We start from the raw sequence: 23152 nt of genomic DNA on the forward strand, positions 1-23152 counted from the left end.
CTACGGTTAGAAATTCAGGCTTTCTTATCAGATTGCTTGGGTTCAGTTCCTGACTGTGGCACACAAGTTGGATGTCCTTGGGCAAGGCACTTAATCAGTTTGTGCCTTGTTTCCTCACTTGTAGCAAGGAGTCATGGTATCACCAATGTCACATGACTGTGGAGAGAATTCAGTAAATCCATATATGAAAAAGTGACTAGAACAGGGCTTGAAGCAATATGCTCAAAGAACTTCAGCTGTATTATCCCTGGTTCTTCACCAGCTGTGCAGCCACACATCCCTCTGCCCCACACCACCAAAGTGAACAGTCTGAAAAGCTGTCTAGGGTTGGGTCCCAGGAATTTAGTATCACCTTCCCTGCTCTACCCAGTTAGGTCAGCCCCCATTCCGGCCTAACAGGAGTCTGGATTCATGGTGAATTAGAGAATATCTAATGCTATTATGTTTGCTTTTCATAAAATTATATTTTACTCTAATGCATCCAGTCTCTATTGGAAAATTAAAAATTTTAATTATTCTTAAAAATTTACTTAAGGTTCTTAATAAGTTTTACAACACAACACTTTTATCATGTCAGTACTCAGATGAATTAGCTGGAAATAGAGGATACATTGGCCAAATAGAGTGAGGGAAGAAGAGAGGAAGGGAGGGGAAGAGGAAAGAATGAACCCCGGTGCAATTAGCCTAATCTTATTTGGATTGTGGAGGCATACTGTCATCTGAGAGGGGAAATTGCTGTTCCTCTGAGAGATCACAGTGAGAAAGCATGGAAAGCTTTGCAGATCAGTACTGTTTTCTAGGCATCTGTTAATGTTTAGGCTTTATGAGCCTGTTCTAAATATGTTCTTTCAAAGGCAGTACCAGTTTCCTAGAGGAAATGCAACTGTTGTGCTCATTTTGGCTCACTTAGGTTTAAAACTGTTTACCTGCTTGTTCAAACAGATGTGACTGCACTCCAGGATACATAGGCGAACATTGTGACATTGACTTCGATGACTGCCAAGATAACAAGTGTAAGAACGGAGCCCACTGCACCGATGCAGTGAATGGTTACACATGCACCTGTCCTGAAGGCTACAGGTAAAAGTGCAAGTGAATATTTGTATTTAAAGTATTATAGGATTCAGTTCATATTGGCAATTAAGTAACATCTAATCAATGTATTTTTTTCTGTTCATTCTTCAGTGGCTTGTTTTGTGAATTTTCTCCACCTATGGTTCTCCCTCGTACCAGCCCCTGTGATAATTTTGACTGTCAGAATGGAGCTCAATGCATCATCAGGATCAATGAGCCAATATGCCAGTGTTTGCCTGGCTACCAGGGAGAAAAGTGTGAAAAACTGGTCAGTGTGAATTTTGTAAACAAAGAGTCTTATCTTCAGATCCCTTCCGCCAAGGTCCGGCCTCAAACAAACATCACTCTTCAGGTAAGGTTCCCCCACTACCAAGAGCTGATCTCATCTGAAATCAGCTCAGATTCCAAGCATAAATGTGCGTGGCGGTTTCTGAGTGATGTTATTTCTTAAACGGACAGTTACATACTGCATAGCACAATGACAGATAATGCTACTTGTGGGAAAAGTTCCTGTTAGTCTCTCTAATATTTCTTTCTGTCACACCTAAATGGACACCAGGTATTTGTATTCACTACTTGATCACATAAAATACACACACACACACACACTCACACACACACACACACACTCACACACTCACACTGAGAAAGAGAGCAGCAAAATATCTTTGCTTTGTGCTTAGGTAATGGCTTACCATGTGGCACTAGTGGGAAAGAACCCTCCTGCCAATGCTGGGTATGTAAGAGATGTGGGTTTGATCCCTGGGTGGGGAGGATCGCCTGGAGGAGGGAATGACGACCCCTCCATTATTCTTGCCTGACAATCCCATGGACAGAGAAGTCCGGCAGGCTACAGTCCACAGGGTCGCGAAGAGTCAGACACAGCTGAAGTGACTTAGCATGCAGACATGCACAATGCCACTTGATTCATTTATTTCTGTGGCTCTGCAGTTCAGGTTTTATACACTGCGAGGGTGGGCGGAGTGGGGAGCTTTCCTTAGGAAATATGCAGCTGACAAGAGTACAAATGAGACAGAAAACACCTTGACAGAATATTCAGCCAAGTGTCATTTAGCTTCCACTTGAATTTACAAATTCAAATTTTAAGTCTTTCCACCAAGTCACCATTTACCTTTGAGCAAGTCATTCAGACCCCTATAGACAAGGTTAGGCTAGATTGCTGCTGCTGCTAAGTCACTTCAGTCGTGTCCAACTCTGTGCGACCCCATAGACAGCAGCCCACCAGGCTCCCCCGTCCCTGGGATTCTCCAGGCAAGAACACTGGAGTGGGCTGCCATTTCCTTCTCCAATGCATGAAAGTGAAAAGGGAAAGTGAAGTCTCTCAGTCGTGTCCGACCCTCAGCGACCCCATGGACTGCAGCCTTCCAGGCTCCTCCATCCATGGAATTTTCCAGGCAAGAGTACTGGAGTGGGGTGCCATTGCTTCTCCGTAGGCTAGATTAGGGGTCATAAATTTACATAGGGCAGATTGCGGCTGCATGTTTGTTTTATCTGTTCAGCAAGATATTTCAATATATTTTGAATTCAAATGTGTGTAGCCAAATTCCTATGACCCCATTCCTTATTTGTTTTACCCTGGCACTCCAGCAAGGGGGCAAGGCATATTGAGAAGTCACGAGGAATGGGACCCCGGAAGGCAGGCTGATGTTCTTTAAAAAGCCTGCCTCCCTAATTTCCAGCCATTTTCCACCCAAGTTGTTATGAGAAGTACCCAGTGGTGTTTGGGCTTAAGTCCTAACTTTTCCTGGTCCTTGAAAACCCTGAGAAAATCAGAAAGCAGAATAAATACAAAGATTTCCCCCAATCATGGCATAATTTAACATGCAACATGAAAATCCATTGTGCTCGATACAGTTGCATTTCACATATGCCATAAAAAAAAAAAAAATCCATAACAGGAGCAAAAAGAGCAGATAAGTGAAAATCTCCCACAAAGGAAATTCTAAGCACATTCAGTAATGTTAAGAGTTTTTTTTTTTTTTCTTTTGGGACTGGCTTCCTTTTTTAAATTTATTTATTTTTTAATTGAAGCATATTAAGTGTTTCTTATTATTCTTTTTAACAGAAAAGAAATGTGATCATTTTATTCCTGATTAGATTTTATCATTGTTGGCTGAGACAATACAGCTTAATATATAAGAGGGGAAACTTGATTCACATTAGGCACTGTGAACTTGATATGGAAAATATATTTCAATTTTAATTTTCTGAAGTATAAGTTGTGTAATGTCCTTATTTTTGCATATGTCATTGGACATGAGTCTTTAATCTTTAACATTGCTAATATGCATGGAAAGAGAGTAAATATGTGTTTATGAATGTAGAAAAACATTTTGAAGGTCTTTATGAAGTTATTTATAACAAAGTAATCCAGGAACAGGTCATCTTTCAAGTAATCATTTCAGTGTATATTAGTATTTTCTCAGAGCCGTAAAGAAGAAATAAACTAGACTAAAAGCTCTTCACTAGGAAGTCTTGTTTCTTCTTAATGAAGTGTGTATGAACAACTGTTCATCCTACTAATGTCAAGGCTACTTCCCACCAGATCGCCACAGATGAAGACAGTGGAATCCTCCTGTATAAGGGTGATAAAGACCATATTGCTGTAGAACTCTACCGAGGACGTGTTCGTGCCAGTTATGACACCGGCTCCCACCCGGCTTCTGCCATTTACAGGTGAGGATCTCTCAGTTACTGGGTGAAAACAGTTGCTTAACGCAGAACTGCTTCTCTTCTATTATTGTGTTATGGGGCGGGAAGGAACAATTTGACTACAGCAGACTTTGTAAGTATATTAGAGGCCTGGCAATAACAGATAGCATACTCAAGCTGGATAATTGAGGAAGGATTTATTAGATGACTATTTACAAAGATTATTTGGGACAGTGGAGTGATCTGAAGTTAGTAACTCGGAATATTGCTCCTGCCCATGGGCTTGAAGGAAAGAGGGGAGACAGCAGTTAAGAGGGGAGACAGCAGTTATGGAAGTCAATGCTAAGAAAAGGAATTGTGGAGAGGACTGCCTGACAGAAAGAAGCAGCTCCACCTTCAATGGAGGAATGCTGTCAAGCCTCAGGGAAGGAATCAGGGTTTTAAATACTCGATTTCCCAACAACCTCCTGCTCATGCTTCTCTCTGGCCAATCATATGCCAGAAAACATCAGACCACCCACTGATCTCGGTAATGTAGCTCACACGTGAGCCTCTCAGGGCTCAGTGCAGGGAGAAGATGGATGGAGAGTAGTTCTAGAGAAAGAAATGCAGGATACCCAGCACAGGGAAAAATTTAAAGTTACTATTCATGCAATCTGTATTTATTGAACACTTGATGTGTGCAAGGCACAGTTCTAAGCTTTCAGCAACAAAGTTCCTGCCCTTAAGAAGCTTACACATAAGAAGCCAATGGACACCTCCAAGATGTATAATCGTATCATTCATTTTGGAAGTTTCTAATAACATAATGAATTGATGATATACTGAATGCGGTAATAATATACTGATATGTGGATGAGGGAGGATACACTGCTCAAAGTACGCTTTTTGCATAACCTTCAGAGCCCCTCCTTTGGGTCTCAACACCAATCATTTGGCAGACAAGTTACCTAGTTATCGAGTTTATTTCTTCACATGTATAAATAACTGCCACCATTTAGAGCAGGGTCACAATTTCAGAGGCAGTCAGTTTTTCCAGGTGATAACTTAAATGAACTGAGTGGGCTAATTGCAAGCAAATGATATGTGCTCTCATTCTTTTATTCTTGAAAAGATTCTAACTTTTTAGAGAAGCATTTCTGGGTTACAAATAGCCTTGGTGTTGGCACCATAATAGGAATGGTTGTAAGCAGAGTGAACTAAAAGCAAATCTTTGTCAAAACAGGACTAGACCTCTTCTACTCAGGTCTCCCTGAATGCTGCCATGTGAAAATGTGGACCCAGGTTTTGGCAGAACTTCTGATTTTTCAAGAAAAAAATTGACACTTTAAATATAAAGTTTTCCTTCCTTAAATATGATTCACATTTTTTAAATGCCATATGTGGCAAACAAAACACATTTGTAAACCAAACACACTGGGCACCAAGTTTGTGGGCATTGACTGAGACAAAAAATGGAGATGCTGTTCTCTGTGTTACTGACATCATGCTTATATATTTTCCATGTGCTTCACATGTTATTTAATCTTTCACAATGGTTCTGGGAAATTAGATGCCAATTGTAGCCATGAATGGAATTCAATAAGTCCTTTTCGTGGTAAGCTAATCCACTTGGGAATATTTAGAGCCTGGAAACAAACATAATTATTGGTTTCCAAGTAGATTACAATAGTTACTTCATCTCTAAATGGTGGTGAATTAGTGCCAATATTTTCAATGCTGCTAGGTCTTAAATTTTATAGCCTCAATTTGTTTCAGCTCCTAAAAAGATTTCAGAATATTGATTTTATGGTTCATTTTTGGTGTTTTGTATGTCTTATTTTATGCAATGAAACAGCATCGAACTCTCAGAAACTATAGTAAAAGTTCTTGGAGTTGGCTTATTAAAGCTAGTGTTCACATAAAATATACTTAAAATGCTTCTAGATGAGTTGTAAAAACCCAAGCGATTATATCCAAATGAGGACTTACTCTAAAGAGCTTATTATGAGTTTATGTTCATTACTATTTTTGCTTAACAATAGAGTATACCTTGTAACATCTATAAAAAAAGAATAGTATCATATCACACACTTTTTGTTATGAACCAGAAGTAGAGGTTTCTGCTTGAAGATCATCTAATAGAGACATCTGTTATGAGGGCCAGGGAAAACATAACATTTGTTTATTTCTTGCTCTTAAGTTTATGTCAAAACAATCAACAAAGGTTATTGCATTATTTTTAAGTAAAAGAAAAGAAGCAACAGTCACCAAGAATTTGAATAGAGAGATCATACATAGATTGATTTATTGATTTATTTATATAGATAATGTACATATATATATATGAATATAGTAGTATTCCAAATAAGTTGGAAAAAGTTCCTGTGACATAGACACTATTAACAACATTAAATTATTTCAATACCTTAGGAGAATCTAGTCTTTGACGAGTAATAATCATAGTGTGAGAGTTGGACTATAAAGAAAGCTGAGCGCCTAAGAATTGATGCTTTTGAACTGTGGTGTTGGAGAAGACTCTTGAGAGTCCCTTGGACTGCAAGGAGATCCAACCAGTCCATTCTGAAGGAGATCAGCCCTGGGATTTCTTTGGAAGGAATGATGCTAAAGCTGAAACTCCAGTACTTTGGCCACCTCATGCGAAGAGTTGACTCATTGGAAAAGACTCTGATGCTGGGAGGGATTGGGGGCAGGAGGAGAAGGGGACGACAGAGGATGAGATGGCTGGATGGCATCACCGACTCAATGGACATGAATTTGAGTAAGCTCCAGGAGCTGGTAATGGGCAGAGAAGCCTGGCGTGCTACAGTCCATTGGGTCACAAAGAGTTAGACATGACTGAGCGACTGAACTGAACTGAACTAAATCATAGTGACTAAGACGTGTTCAGATCTAGGCTTGTTCAATTACTATATATAAACTGTAGCAAGGTATTTAATTTTTCTGTTCTTCAGAATTCATAATATTAATTTTTCTGTGCTTAGAATTCATATCTGTAAGTAATAATATAGTACGTACCCCATAAAGTCTCTTTGAGGATTTGATTCTACACTTAGCTCTGTCCTCACTCTTACCTTACTTTATCTTCATTATCATCTCCCTTCTAACAATAGAGGAAAATCTTTCTGGTGTCTATTCCTGGAGTGCAGCAAGAGTTAAAAGTGCATCCTCTATCCTCAGATATTAATTCTAGAAGTATATCATGTTTTTAATTTCTGTGAAGGGCAATTTGGAAATAGCTTTCCCACTTCTGGGAATTTATCCCAAAGATATACCTAGACACATAGAAATGATGTATGCACAAGGTAATTCACTGTCGTGTTGGTTCTAAAAACAAAAGTTAGGAAACAACCCAAGTTTCTGTGGGCAGCCACACAATGGAATATACTATAAAAGGAAAAAGGAATAAGGGAGGGAAAGAGAGGATGAGAAAGTTCTCTATGTAGGATATTGAAAAATTTCCAAGGTCTGTTGCTCAGTTGAAAAGAAAAAAGTGTAGAGAGCTGTGTCAAAACAAAGTAAGGTAGAGAGGAATGTCTTTGTGTTTTTATTTTCATGTACTTTCATAAAGAAAAAATTAGGGATAGAGAGGAAAGAATGTGATGGAGTCACAACTGGTGTATAAGTACAATTTGATATAAAATTCTGATTTTTGAACCATTTGAATATCATTACAACTCAAAACCAAGATTGAAGTAATGGAAAAGAACAGGTATTCTAAAGACAGTCTGCCTTGATTCAAGTCCCAGATTTGCTATTAACTGTGTGTCTTGGTCAAATTCTGGTCCTCACCTGATAAATGGAGATAATAAATCATAGTTTCATCTTTGTAGGACTGTAGTAAAAATTTTATGATTTGATACATGTGAAGTATTTATAATGCATACCAAATAATAAGTGATGATAGCTGTTGGGATCATAAGTTCAGAATGTCCAGAACTAACTTCATTTCCTTTGCTTCACCCTGGTACATTCCTAATTTCATTGAGAGGCATCACCATCTTCTTGGTCATTGTAGGTGTAATGAATTATTCTTAATCTCTTTCTTTCTTTCACCTTCAACTTGAAATTTGTCCAAAGTCCTATTTCTGGTCCTACTAATTTTCTAATGTTTATTTAAATGCCTCTGTCCTTGCTCAGGCCTTCTAAGAATATGCACTCTGATAAAAAGTGCCACATCTCCATCATTACAGCAAAGCCCATCAATAATACTGTTGCCATCAGCTTTCACCTAAGGGGCTTAATAAATATTTTCTTTGGTTGAATTAAATTTTCAAATCTTGATGTGTTTCCACTTTATATAACTTTATTAAATATACATTATACAATGTTTTAAAAGGGAATGTTTTTACATATCCTTACCTCGGAGAATTTGAGTTCAGTTAATTGCATGATTTTATGTTATATGAAATATACCTTGGTAAGACTTTGTTTCCCAAATTATGCATTGTTTAATGTGCTCTTGGAGCATCACATATGGGAATAATTTTGTACACCAGGCGCATTGTTTCAATTACCTAGTTAATTTTCTGCATTAATGGGAATGGATTTTGTTTATTTTAGTAAAATGAAATCTGTTGAATTAGGGGAAATGGGCATCCATTAATATTATTTCTATTGTAGTGTATTTGGGGTTTAAAATTTTTGATCTTAGATGTCAATTATTGTCCCAAATGAATCGACATGAGAACCATTATTTCATGGAAATACGTTTAGAGGTAGTACTTGACAAGTTGTAAGTGTGTTTAAGAAAACCAGAATGTAGTACTGGTTTCTTTTCCAGTAGAACGAAAGTGGTGTTCACTTCCTCACTGTATTTCTTACATGATTTCCGTAGACGTGTGTACTGTTAACAGGGCCTGCATGCGTGCACGGGTGTGTGGGGCAATTGTTTTCACATAGCCTGCACCGCAGTCACCTGGAAGGTATGTTAAAATGCAGAGTACTGGGCTCCGCCCTCTAGTTTGTGATTCTGATCCCAGGTGAGCCTCAGTTTTCTTTTCGTTTGCATCTGACCAGGCACCACAACGTGAAAACCACTTGTGTGAAAGTAATACATCTGAGCTGAGCTCTGAGAGCTGATGGTGTGCATTGCTCCTCTTGTCCAGGTTTCAAGACTTCATAGTTGATGTCAGCCTTGTCGGGAATATTTTCCACCACAGTAATCACCAGATGCTACAATTTCAGACTCATTCTGTTTTTCAGAGAGCCAGTTATTAAATATTAGCCTGCACCCTGCTAAGAGAGCTGATCAGCAGCAACGAAGAGGCCGTAAGCAGCCCAACAAATGGGTGGATGTAGAATATGGCATGCATGCCTAATTGTTAGAATGCTTAGAGAATAGCATAAAGAGGGACTTATAATAGTGCTATGAATGAATGAATGACAGCCCAAACTTGAAGCCAGCATCAGCAGGAGTCCCTCAGACAGGGACAGAGTAACACTATTTTCTCAAGTAGGCTGATAATCACTTGCCCTTCAAAAGACCTTCTTTTCATCTAGATAGGCAGAAACTTAAAAAAAAAAAAAATGTTAATCACAACTGTCTGCTTCTTTCTTTAGATTCAAATTAATGTCATTTTCCAAACCAGACAGCTTCTTTGAAGACATAGTCATTACTATTTAAAAATTAGGAAATCAGATGTACACATTACAAAAACACAGGACCAGGCCACGCCTTCATCAGTTTCAGTATTCAGGGAACCTGCACAACGTCAGAGGACTTGCCTCTGCAGACTGTTAGGCTTGCTTAGCTACACAGCCTCTGGATTATGCAACATACAGGCTTACATTAAGACAAAAAGAATATCATTGGAAAGACAGACAGTAGATAGACTTTATATAGTCTTCTTTCCAAGGTAAATAACTCAGCAGTGCTTGACATGCTATATGGGAAGGCACCACTTTTTATCAGCTTTGTAGCTTGGAACAATTTGCACTTCCATTTCATGGGGAGACTTGGAAGTAACTAACCTAAAGTGCCTAGTCTAGGCAAAGTAGGATAATTGGTAATGCTGAGGTTTATGGATACTCTTCATGTTCGGATACACTGATGCTGAAGAATAAGGACTCAGGTGCAAATACTGTTGTTTTACATGTGACTCCTCCCTTACGTTCAAATGTAAAGTTTCTCTCTATTTTTAGAGCATTTTCATTTAAATTACATACATACAGTCCCCAACCTATGATGGTTCCACTTAATGATTTTTCAGCTTTATGATGGTGGAAAAGCAATATGCATTCAGTAGAAACCATACTTAAAGGTTTGAATTTTGATCTTTTCCCAGGCTAGCTATATGTGGTATGATACTCTCTTGTGATGCTGGACAGTAACAGCAAGCTAACCATGGGCTCCCAGTCAGCCACCAGTGTAAACAACCAAGATACTTACAACTATCCTACTCTGCTTTTCTACTTTCAATCCAATATTCAATAAATTATATGAGATAGTCAATACTTTATTATCAAATAGATTTTGTGTTAGATGATTTTGGCCAACTGTAAGCCAGTATAAGTGTTCTGAGCATGCTTAAGGCAGGCTAGGCTTATGATGTTCAGTAGATTAGGTGTATAAGTATATTTTCAACTTAACCATACTTTCAATTTACAGTGAGTGTATTCTTCAGTTGTAAGTTGAGGAAGATCTGGAATTTGCTCCAAAATACATTTACTTGATAAATTATTTTGTAAAAACTCCTTCTGAAAGCTCTTATGCAAGTACATAAATACATTTATTCCCATTTGGCATCCCATTTCTTTCCACTTAAACAATTGGGCAGGGAAATTTTTTATTAGCATTCTTACTTCACAGATGAAGCATCTTTAGCCCAGAGATACCAAAATGAGATGGCCAGTTGAATTTGTCTGGTTTCTCATTCCTATTCCACTGCACAGAGTATGTCAACAAATACTTTAAAATTTTTAAAGCAAAAAGCAGGGGTTGACATAAGCGAAGGAAGTGAAATATTTATCTTCACTACTGAAATACCTTAAGATTTACCATGGAGAAAGAAATATTGTCATTGTTAATGTGTCCTGCAGATATAAAGGCAATCAAAGACAATTTAAGGTCCCTCTTCTTTTAAGCCCCAAGTTTTTAAACTCTGTAGCAAAGCACGAGACAATTGAGTAACAACTTTCACACATCCATTTAGAAACACAAGAAAACGAATCTCAGGTAACAGATGAGTATAGTAAAACTGAATTACATAATAACGGTAGTAAATGCAATTTATGTTCCCAGTGGAAAGGTTTACTGTTAAGTGGTTCACTTGCGACTTTTGTGAGTAGTGGAATGTATAGTACCCTAGGGAGAAGTGAGAGTGTTTGCCAATACTTACAGGACCCAGAAGGATGTTACACATTGCAAGTGGATAGATATGAGATGACCATGATAGACTGCAAAATCAATGATGGCTCAGTTTTATTCTGCAACAACTGGTGTGTCGATCACTGTTTTTATTTTAAAAGGGTATATAGATAATAAAGAACTCCTGGGCAAACCCCAGATCTCTGGCTTAAGGAAACAGCATGAAACACTAATTTTGAATACTCTTAGCTTGGCCATATTCTCTTCAGGCTCCATCCACAGAATATCATCTTAAAACCAAAGAACTTAAAAATATTAATTTCACAGTACTTATCTGTTTAAAAGCTTGGCAAAGCCTCACTTAATTCCTAGGAAATACAGATGGGATTAAGTTCAGAACTCTCACTAAGTTCTGGAATCATCAGATTAGACATTGAAAGCCTTTGGGAAGAGAAAAATGTAGTCACTCTGAATTTCACTTATAAATGGGAAAATAGGATCAAAAAACAAGTTTCACACCTATATACCTCATATGCATTTTCATAATCTTCAGCTTTCATTATAAGTTTATTACATATTTTCTCCAGTTCAGTGATTTTTACTAAATACAAGTTGTGCAACCATCATAGAAGATTATTTTCCATAGAATTTCATTCCTGGGCTAGTTGGGAGAGAAATCATCTATTAAAGCCTTGTTACTAACACAACATTGTAAATCAGCTATACTCCAACAAAAATTTTTCTTAAAAAGCTTACTACTGTTGAGAACATGTACCACGACTGAAGCAACTTAGCAGCAGCAGCAGCAGCAGTGCCTGGATCATAAAAAAAGCAAGAGAATTCCAGAAAAACTTCTGGTACATTGACTTTGCTAAATCCTTTGACTGTATGGATCACAACAAACTGTAGAAAATTCTTAGAGATGGGAATACCAGACCACCATTCCTGCCTCCTGCAAAACCTATATGCAGGTTAAGAAAAAACAGTTAGAATCAGACATGGAGCAAAGAACTGGTTCAAAATTGGGAAAGGAGTACATCAAGGCTGTATATTGTCACCCTGCTTATTTGACTTATATGCCAAGTACATCATGAGAAATGCCGGGCTGGATGAAGCACAAGCTGGAATCAAGATTGCCAGGAGAAATATCAGTAACTTCAGATATGCAGACTTCTGCCACCCTTATGGCAGAAAGTGAAGAGGAACTAAAGAGCCTCTTGATGAAAGTGAAAGGGAGAGTGAAAAAGCTGGCTTAAAACTCAGCATTCAGAAAACAAAGACATTGGCATCTGGTCCCATCCCTTCATGGCAAATAGATGGGAAAACAATGGAAACAGTGACAGACTTTATTTCCTTGGGCTCCAAAATCACTGCAGATGGTGACTGCAGCCATGAAATAAAAAGATACTTGCTCCTTGGAAGAAAAGCTATGACCAGCCTGGACAGTGTATTAAAAAACAGAGACATTACTTTGCCAACAAAGATCCATATACTTTGCTGACAAAGGTCCATATAGTGAAAGCTATGATTTTTCCAGTAGTCATGTATGGATGTGAGAGTTGAACCTTAATAAAGAATGCTGAGGGCCGAAGAGTTGATACTTTCAAACTGTGGTGTTGGAGAAGACTCTTGAGAGTCCCTTGGACAGCAAGGAGATCAAACCAGTCAATTCTAAAGGAAATCAACGCTGAATATTCGCTGGAAGTGCTGATCCTGAAACTGAAGCTCCAATACTTTGGCCACCTGATGCAAAGAACTGACTCATTTGAAAAGACCCTGATGCTGAGAAAAATTGAAGGCAGAAGGAGAAGGGGACAACAGAGGAGGAGATGGTTGGGTGGCATGCCCAACTCAATGGACATGAGTTTGAGCAAGCTCCAGGAGATGGTGAAGGACAGGGAAGCCTGACGTGCTGCAGTCCATGAAGTCGCAAAGAGTTGGACACGAATAAGCGACTGAACAATAGTGCTTGCATTGTTTGCTTGTGTTATTATATTTCTACCAATCTTTAGTGTCATCATACAGTTAATGTTAAAAATAAAGCTGAGCTAACTTAATTTCCTCTTGAAGAAGATCCTGAAATAGTATCCAATTATTTATATAATGATGATGATAATGGTGATGCAGATGGTAATACCAATGCATACCATTTAACTTTGCACTTTCTGTAGGCTAGATGTTTTGCTCTGCATTAAAGCAAAAAAAAATATTTCACAGGGATAGACCTCAGTTTAAGCATAGGAAGGGGGAATATTTGCTAACATTTACTGAAGAGATGACTGAAGTTTATTAGCACTATGGGGTCGCACAGAGTTGGACACTACTAAAGTGACTTAGCAGCAGCAGCAGCAGCAGCAGCAAGTAACTTATCTAAACATTTAATAAATGCAAGACCAGAATTCAAATCCAAGTTTATCTGCCTCCAAAATCTGTATGTTTAACTAGTAGTTGCTATTACTATTTAGCATATGCCTTTTGAAGAGTCATATTTAAGACCACTAACAGTTGGTATGTAGCTTTATTTAGAAAGTATTTTCTTTGTATATTGGACTTTCTGGATGGCTCAGTGGTAAAGAATCTGCTGATCACTAGTGGAGATGAAGGAGACATGGGTTCGATCCCTGGGTCCGGGATATCCCCTGCAGGAGCAAATGGCAACCCACTCCAGTGCTGTTGACTGGAGAATCCCATGGACAGAGAAGCCTGGCGGTCTACAGTCTATGGGGTCCCAGAGTCAGATGCGACTTAGCACACCTGTAGTTGAAAATGTAGTGACATTGGCTCAGTCATGTCCCACTCTTTGCAACCCCACGAACTATACAGTCCGTGGAATTCTCTAGGCCAGAATACTGGACCGAGTAGTCTTTCCCTTCTCCAGGGGATCTTCCCAAACCAGGGATCGAACCTGGGTCTCCCGCATTGCAGGTGGATTCTTTACCAGCTGAGCCACAAGGGAAAGCAAGCACACCCGTATTCCTTGTATATTATCTCTGTTGATTTTAGTGGTGTCATTTGTTGGGATAATTAAATGGGTATGGGGCAAAAAAATTGTTTGGCACATCTAACATTTATTTTTTTTAAGATGGTATCTGAAACAGGTTATCAAAATCCCCATACATGTGGACACTTTTAACTACTTAAGACCAGAGAACATCAAGTGTTTTCGCAGCTGTGCATTATGGTTTATATTGTTAGATCACAAAAAGCATTTTGGTCTATGCTGGCAAACAATGGAATATGATTAGACTCCTGTGATAAGAACGATACAGAAATGTTAATACATTTTTTTCATTATTTTCCAGGCTTGACCTATTTGCAAATTTAAGTATCAGTGCCTGGAAATTTAAGCAATCATTTTGCTTAGGGAGGGCTTCCCTGGTGGCTCAGTGATAAAGAATCCACCTGCCAATGCAGAAGCCACAGTAGACGCAGGTTCAATCTCTGGGTCGGGAAGATCCCCTAGAGGAGGAAATGGCAACCCACCCCAGTATTCTTGCCTGGGGAATCCCATGGACAGAGGAGCCCGATGGGCGACAGTCCGTGGGGTCCCAGAGAGTCAGACACAACTGAGTGACTGAGCACGCATGCATGCTTGCTTGGGGAGTATTAGGTATTCCCAGTCTTCCTATTATATGTTCCCATATTTCTCTTTTTGAACCATTTTTCCAGTCTTTCCAATCAATATCTCAAATATTCGCTCTTTAATTTTCACTATCAATCCTATTTTTTTCTTTGTTTGTCCCCTGTTTCATTGGCCTGATACAACACTTGTACTAGATTAACAATCACCTTTAAACCTTATAGCACCTACTTACTAATTGCACCTAACTTCATTTTCAGTTGTCATGTTCTGTTTACCTAAAATTTTTAATCTCTTTGGTTTTGTCCATTTTATGTATTTCCATAAGCCCTCTCAAAGTTTTTAGAAGGTGGCAGGAATGATTGTTAGACCTGACCCTTAAAAGTTATAGAAGAGAAACTGGAGAACCATTATCATCACTAGATTCTCTAGATATGACTATGTTAAGCATTCCAATTAATCTGCTATTCCCACCTCTCCACTGAGAATTATCTTCATAGTAATCTCGTTTGATGGAAAATCTTCTGAAAATTGCAAATAAAATGAGGGTATATTTTCAATTAACAAATTTCAAAAACTACAGTGATCTTACCAAGTTGCTTCTTCCTGTATTTTTGTGCATGTTTGATTATGGTAAGTGTTACTGTGTAGTGCTTAAGAGTGCAGAGACCAATGATCCCCTAACATCACTGCCTAAAGAGTATATTTGGCACAGCTGTAGGCTCCTTATGTTTTGAACACAATTTGGAGTAACAGCAGCTGAAGAAGAGAAACTCTAATAGCATTTAAAATGCATACATTATGTTTTGTAATTTCTGCAAACCAGAAGATTGTGACTACATACTAATAAAATGTACTCGTTTCCGCTTATCCCAATGGGAGGGCTTTCGTGGTGGCTCAGATGGTAAAGAATCCACCTGCATTGCAGGTGACCTGAGTCCAATCCCTGGATCGGGAAGATGCCATGGAGAAGGAAATGGCAACCTATTCCAGTATTCTTACCTAGAGAATCCCATGGACAGAGGAACCTGGTGGACTAGAGTCCATGGGGTCACAAAAAGCTGGACACAACTGAGCAGCCGACACTATCCCAATGGGAGAACTTTTGTATTACCTAAGAAAACTTTTGTGTTACATAAGAATTATAAAAGATTGTATCTCCCTGAAAATATTCATTTTAAAATCAATTAAGTTCAGTTCAGTTCAGTCGCTCAGTCGTGTCCAACTCTTTGCCACCCCATGAATTGCAGCACTCCAGGCCTCCCTGTCCATCAGCAACTCCCAGAGTTCACTCAAACTCACGTCCATCGAGTCAGTGAAGCCATCCAGCCATCTCATCCTCTGTCGTCCCCTTTTCTTCCTGTCCCCAATCCCTCCCAGCATTAGAGTCTTTTCCAATGAGTCAACTCTTAACATGAGGTGGCCAAAGTACTGGAGTTTCAGCTTTAGCATCATTCCTTCCAAAGAACACCCAGGGCTGATCTCCTTTAGAATGGACTGGTTGGATCTCCTTGCAGTCCAAGGGACTCTCAAGAGTCTTCTCCAACACCACAGTTCAAAAACATCAATTCTTCGGCGCTCAGCTTTCTTCACAGTCCAACTCTCACATCCATACATGACCACAGGAAAAACCATAGCCTTGACTAGATGGACCTTTGTTGGCAAAGTAATGTCTCTGCTTTTGAATATGCTATCTAGGTTGGTCATAACTTTCCTTCCAAGGAGTAAGTGTCTTTTAATTTCATGGCTGCAATCACCATCTGCAGTGATTTTGGCGCCCAAAAAATAAAGTCTGACACTGTTTCCCCTGTTTCCCCATCTATTTCCCATGAAGTGATGGGACCAGATGCCATGATCTTCGTTTTCTGAATGTTGAGCTTTAAGCCAACTTTTTCACTCTCCTCTTTCACTTTCATCAAGAGGCTTTTGAGTTCTTCACTTTCTGCCATAAGGGTGGTGTCATCTGCATATCTGAGGTTATTGATATTTCTCCCAGCAATCTTGATTCCAGCTTGTGCTTCCTCCAGCCCAGCATTTCTCATGATGTACTCTGCATATAAGTTAAATAAGCAGGGTGACAGAACACAGCCTTGATGTACTCCTTTTCCTATTTGAAACCAGTCTGTTGTTCCATGTCCAGTTCTAACTGTTCCTTCCTGACCTGCATATAGGTTACTTATTACTTATCTTTATTAATATTGGATAGGAGTATATTTTCCCCAAAAGAACTTAGTCCAGTTTGTATTGTACCTCCTTTTCTTTAATAAATAGATAATTGGAGAATCAGCTAAGTTATTGTGTTTTGTTTTTTGTTTTAGTGTGGAGACAATCAATGATGGAAATTTTCACATTGTGGAACTACTTGCCCTGGATCAAAGTCTCTCCCTCTCAGTGGATGGAGGGAGCCCCAAAATCATTACCAACTTGTCAAAACAGTCCACTCTGAATTTTGACTCCCCACTCTATGTTGGAGGTAAGCCCTTTCTCAAATTTCATGGATTCCCAAACCCCATGATTCTCATCACAGATTAATCCTGAAGTTGTTGATGCCTGGTGCCATGGTCATTGATCAATCACTGATGGACAGCAAGGATAGAAAGGAAGAGTCCTAGATGGGTATAAGAGTCTATTTTGTAATGCTGACCCTGGGTCTAACTAAATATGTAGTCGGGAGGAGAAGGACATTAATGTTTCTTTTGTGTCTATCACTTGCTGGCTGATTTACCCATCAGATAATTATTTGATGTGGTGTATGGAAAAAGAAAGCTGGTTATAAGTCAAATCAGACAATGAAAAAGATGAGAAAACAAGTTTGATGCAAACTGAGGAGTATATGACCCACCCCAGCTCCCTTAAGGAGGGTAACACTACCAGCTTCAGTCAGATGTCGCTGTGCTTGAGTGTCTTCACTACTAGTCACAAACTCATCTACAGGATAGGATAGTTATTAATGAAATCAAATGAATGAATGAACAAGTTAAATTCTGTTGGGGGCCAGAGTGAGGTACTCCGCCCATGGCAAAGGTCATGAGGAAGGAGGCTCGACATATGCAAAGGCGGGATCGAGCCTCAGGAGTCCCCCTGGAAATCCTCGAGCGTCTACCCCATAACCAGAGCCTGCCTACTTTACTACTTTGTGCTCTTACCTACATCTCTGACTTTACGGGGGGCTGTCCCCCACCACCTCTTTCGGAGAAGGAGTTAATCTAGAGCTCCAGTTAATAATAATTCCTGGGCGTGATAAGAGTGTTTTAACCTACAAACTCCTCTGAAGGTTCTCTAGCCTGCCTGACAGGCTTGTCGGGCCACATGTGATTGCTCACAGCCTCCCAACCGTGAGAGGCACGAGATGCTTTAAACCCTCTAAAAACAGGTTCTTTAGAGAAGATAGAAAACTATAAGTATAGTGGGCTAATTAGAAATTGTGTTGGTGAAGGGTTTTTCATTTGTTGAGCCAATGTTTGTTGCTAAGTCTCCATATCCCCTGCCCTTACACACATTAATGAATATATAGAATTAACCTTTGATATTAATCACGTTAGACCTTAGGCTAAGTAAATTCTTTCCTTAACTAAAACCCACTACACCCTCACCCTGTAGGAATGTAACTTTATTTGGGTGGTGTCTGTTTTGAGAATAATCAGCCCTGGAGAAATAAGTGTCCTGATTGACTGACCGCTGTCACAAGGAGAGGGTCGTAAATTGTCAGCAGGCCCCCCTGGCCAGAAGATGATGTAACACCCCTAAGACCTCTGTATACATTTGTATGAAGCACCTGACTTTGATAAAAGTCAGGACTGCTGACCCCGCGTGACTTTTGCATAACATCTCAGTGTATAAAAGTAGACCATGGAAAATAAAGAATTGGGATCAGTTTCTCGAAATACTGGTCTCCCCATGTCGCTCTCTCTCTCACTCTGGTTGAGTCTCCATCTGGAGTGCGGAACCCACCATGCTTACTAATTATGCCTGGGCTTCTAAGATCCGACTGGGGAGGCCTCAGTGTCTCCTCTCCTTCGGGAGAACGGAAGGACGCCTGCGGCCTACGTAAGTGGTGCAAACTTCTTGTCTTGAAGTTTTATTGGTCTCCCGCGTAAACCAAGCTACTCAGCCTCTTTTCTCCACTGAATTTTCCTACTGAGCTATCCTCATCCTATTACTCTTTATATCTTTGATAAAATATTTAAATAAATAAATAGGTCGCCGACGCCGTCCCCGCTTCGAATACCCTGGATCAGCCGGGGCAGGACCCCGGCAAAATTCACAAATTGTACTGGGGCAATGGGAAGTACTTCTGTTGAGCTCAGACCTTAAGGGGAATGATAAAGAGAGAAGGTTGGAAAGGTGGTTTAGGGCTTGAAAAGACAGAGTGAAGACTATTTTTAAGCAACAAGAAGGCAGATGAGCAAATATATGAGGGATGGACAGAGATCTGAAGGCGCGCAAAGAAAAGGAACCGCAATGGGGAAACCTTGCACTCTTGCATAAATCTGGAGGAGTGGATATAACCTGGAGATAAAATTTCAAATTTCAAGCAAATGAGTAAGAAAGCATATGATGGTGAATTGAGTTGCATCAAATTAAATTACATTGAACTGAGATGAATTGACAGATAAAATCAACTCATTTTACAGATAAATAAGCCAAAGTTTCTGAATGGGTCAATGTAACCAATTTCTTCACCATGACAGGTATTTTCAACTTTACACCAATTATTTTCACAAGAACAACCTTGGGATGCTACATATTTTTACCAACCCCTCAAAGCCTTCCCTAAAAGCAGTTTTGAAAAATTTCTGAAATTCCAGAGCACCTCTGATTTTAATAATTTTAACAGTAAACAATCTGAACTCTCCTATAGAATTGCAATTTTTTAAAAAAGCAGTTAAAAGTCTTTGGTACAATTCTGTAAAGATTTATTGAACACCTCCCATAAGCTGAGAACTTAGTTAATAGAGGCATAAAGAATGAAAAACTGAAAAAGAATCATCCCTTCTATACCCAGGGGAGTGGAGAAGACAGACACATCCTCATGAAACCATAATGCATTGTAATAAAAGTTTCTTATAGAAAGTCTGGGCAGCAAGATAACTGATCTCTTTGCTTCATGGGAATCACATTATGGGATTCATTAACAGGCAGGAGCCTCCATTGTTGCCTGTACTACAGTGAATGGCAGTTGAAAGTCACTGATGTTACCTGTGGTTGGAGAGAAAAGAAATTATATTTGCTAAGCACCTGCTGTGTTCTCAGCATAATGCTTCTTTTACAGTCTTACCCCCAGAGACTGTAGGAAGTAGGTATGATTTTTTGTTTTATAATCCCTAAGGGAGTATCTCAGGGACTCCATAGAACATATCCAAGTTCACAAAGCTATGAAGCTATGATAGAGACCTCGTTTGAGTTCAGGTCTGTCTGCACCCAAAGCCACCTGCATTGATATTCACTTCTTAATATTGAGCAGAAAAGTAAACAGTCTAACTTCTGTGGCTTTTTGTTTCTTTCTGGACTTGTCCTTCACCTGATTTTTTTATACTTTCATTAGAGATCATTTCACTGAGTCTTCTAAGACCCCTTTAGAATGTAGTTAAAAAAATAAATAAGTATTGAATGGGAATGCTTGGGCCAGACGCCTGGTAGTGCAGTGGTTAGGACTGTGCTTTCAATGCAGAGGGTATGGATTTGACCCCTGGTTGGAGAACTAAGATCCCACATGCCACATGGCATGGCCAATAAGTAAGTAAGTAAAGAAGGCAGAGCACCAAAGAATTGATGCTTTCAAACTGTGATGTTGGAGAAGACTCTTGAGAGTCCTTTGGACTGCAAGGAGATCAAACTAGTCAATCCTAAAGGAAATCAACAGTGAATATTCACTGGTAGGACTGATGCCGAAGCTGAAGCTTCAATACTCTGGCCACCTGATATGAAGAGCTGACTCACTGCAAAAAGACTCTGATGCTGGGAAAGACTGAGGGCAGGAGGAGAAGGAGGAGACAGAGGACGAGATGGTCAGATGGAATCACCGACTGAACGGACATGAGTCTGAGCAAACTCCAGGAGATAGTGAGAGACAGGGAAGCCTGGCACGCTGCCATTCATGGGGTCACAAAGAGTCGGACATTACTTAGTGACTAAACAACAAAGAAAGTAAATAAATAGAATTCCATGTTTTTTAAAAAGGACATTTTTCAAAAAGGGGGAAAGAAGAGTTTTTATTCAGCACTACCAAGTCCTTTGACTGTGTGGATCACAATAAACTGGAAAATTCTGAAAGAGATGGGAATACCAGACCACCTGACCTGCCTCTTGAGAAACCTATATGCAGGTCAGGAAGCAACAGTTAGAACTGGACATGGAACAACAGACTGGTTCCAAATAGGAAAAGGAGTACATCAAGGCTGTATATTGTCACCCTGCTTATTTAACTTATATGCAGAGTACATCATGAGAAACACTGGGCTGGAAGAAGCACAAGTGGAATCAAGATTGCCGGGAGAAATATCAATAACCTCAGGTATGCAGATGACAGCACCCTTATGGCAGAAAGTGAAGAGGAACTCAAAAGCCTCTTGATGAAAGTGAAAGAGGAGAGTGAAAAAGTTGGCTTAAAGCTCAACATTCAGAAAATGAAGATCATGGCATCTGGTCCCATCACTTCATGGGAAATAGATGGGGGAACAGTGGAAACAGTGACAAACTTTATTTTTCTGGGCTCCCAAATCACTACAGATGGTGATTGCAGCCATGAAATTAAAAGACACTTACTCCTTGGAAGGAAAGTTATGACCAACCTAGATAGCATATTCAAAAGCAGAGACATTACTTTGCCAGCAAAGGTCCATCTAGTCAAGGCTATGGTTTTTCCAGTTGTTATGTATGGATGTGAGAGTTGGACTGTGAAGAAAGCTGAGCGCTAAAGAATTGATGCTTTTGAACTGTGGTGTTGGAGAAGACTCTTGAGAGTCCCTTGGACTGCAAGGAGATCCAACCAGTCCATCCTAAAGGAGACCAGTCCTGGGTGTTCATTGGAAGGAGTGATGCTGAGGCTGAAACTCCAATACTTTGGCCACCTCATAGGAAGAGTTGACTCATTGGAAAAGACTCTGATGCTGGGAGGGATTGGGGGCTGGAGGAGAAGGGGACGACAGAGGATGAGATGGCTGGATGGCATCACTGACTCGATGCACATGAGTTTGGGTGAACTCTGGAAGTTGGTGATGGACAGGGAGGCCTGGCGTGCTGTGGTTCATGGGGTCGCAAAGAGTCGGACACAACTGAGCGACTGAACTGAACTGAACCGAACCAGTCCTTCTAAGGATAGAGGGCTTGGAAGGATGCAGACAGTGCCTCTGTCCTCTCAAGCCTGAAGAAAACCACTTTCAATCGGCCTCATTGCCAGAGAGTGCACTGGGCTCATTTCCTTCCCTCTCAGAGGAGAGTCTTAAGGGTAATTCACATTTAAAAAATAGAATACAATCCTAAGACCATGGTCCTGTATTCTTTATGATAAAGGCAGAAGAAGCTGAATTAGCAAAGGAGAGAAAGGTAGATGACCTCTGCAAAGAGGAACACTCTGCAGGGAGGCTAGCCTGAAGGTGATACATTCCATGCCATAAGCCTCTCCAAGAGTATTTTCTGTCAAAACAGGGAGGCAGCTTTCTCCACCCTTGGGTTTCAGCTCCCCGTGATATAGCCTTTCCATAAAACAAAACAATGTGATCCTCATGTTTTTGTGTATAAAAGTCCAACCAGAACACATATTAGTGTAATGTTAGTTGCCCTGTTGTGTCTGACTCTTTGCGACCCCACAGATTGTAGTCCGCCAGTCTACTCTGTCCATGGGATTCTCCAGGCAAGAATACTGGGGTGGATTGCCATTCCCTTCTCCAGAGGATCTTCCCGACCCAGGGATCGAGTCCCGCTGTCCTGCATTGCAGGCAAACTGTTTACTGTTTGAACTACAGGGAAGACCTGTATTAATGAGATTTTTTTTTAAAGACCCACACATTGAGGCACCCTCCACGCATCACAAATCCTCTCCTAATGTCCCTATTGGACAGTGTTGACAAAACCTCAGTGTTGACACTTGGTCCCTTTATTGTCACTCTGAAACATGTAGGGCTTGTTAAGGCTAAAAGGTATCTACTAAATTAACTGTTGTTTATGAATAGTAAATCCCATCTATGGTCCATGGCATAGAGGAAAGGCTGAAGGAAAAAAATCCCTGGACCTTACTTTTGTTTTTATCAGTTAAAACTTAGTTCTCTGGTCAGAAGTCTACCAAGCACCTGAAAACGTTGAGTTATGATAGTTCTTGACTTTATAATATCCTACCGAAAGTAACTATATGTGTAATGTATCAACATTTTCGTTTACAAATTACTACAATCAAAACTAGACCTGTATCATTGTTAACTTTGGGAATAGAAAGAACACACTTACTGATTGCTTCTCCCTGCCATGGAACTTCATGGGTCTGTACTTTAGTCTTTACATGCGCATATATGCATGTTGTG

At 39.8% G+C, this 23152-nt stretch overlaps 1 protein-coding gene across 2 annotated transcripts in view; it reads left to right on the forward strand.

Annotated features, from left to right (window-relative positions):
- Positions 1 to 23152, forward strand: part of SLIT2 (slit guidance ligand 2) — a 406260-nt gene that overhangs the window by 375894 nt on the left and 7214 nt on the right. For both annotated transcript variants that reach the window (XM_061419763.1, XM_061419764.1), the window contains 4 exons: positions 943 to 1080; positions 1186 to 1426; positions 3641 to 3771; positions 16955 to 17109. In XM_061419763.1, the coding sequence (XP_061275747.1) occupies positions 943 to 1080; positions 1186 to 1426; positions 3641 to 3771; positions 16955 to 17109 (665 nt within the window). The remainder of the gene's footprint in view (positions 1 to 942; positions 1081 to 1185; positions 1427 to 3640; positions 3772 to 16954; positions 17110 to 23152) is intronic.

Source organism: Bos javanicus, chromosome 6 (assembly GCF_032452875.1).
Source record: "Bos javanicus breed banteng chromosome 6, ARS-OSU_banteng_1.0, whole genome shotgun sequence".
Classification (NCBI taxonomy): Eukaryota; Metazoa; Chordata; class Mammalia; order Artiodactyla; family Bovidae; genus Bos; species Bos javanicus.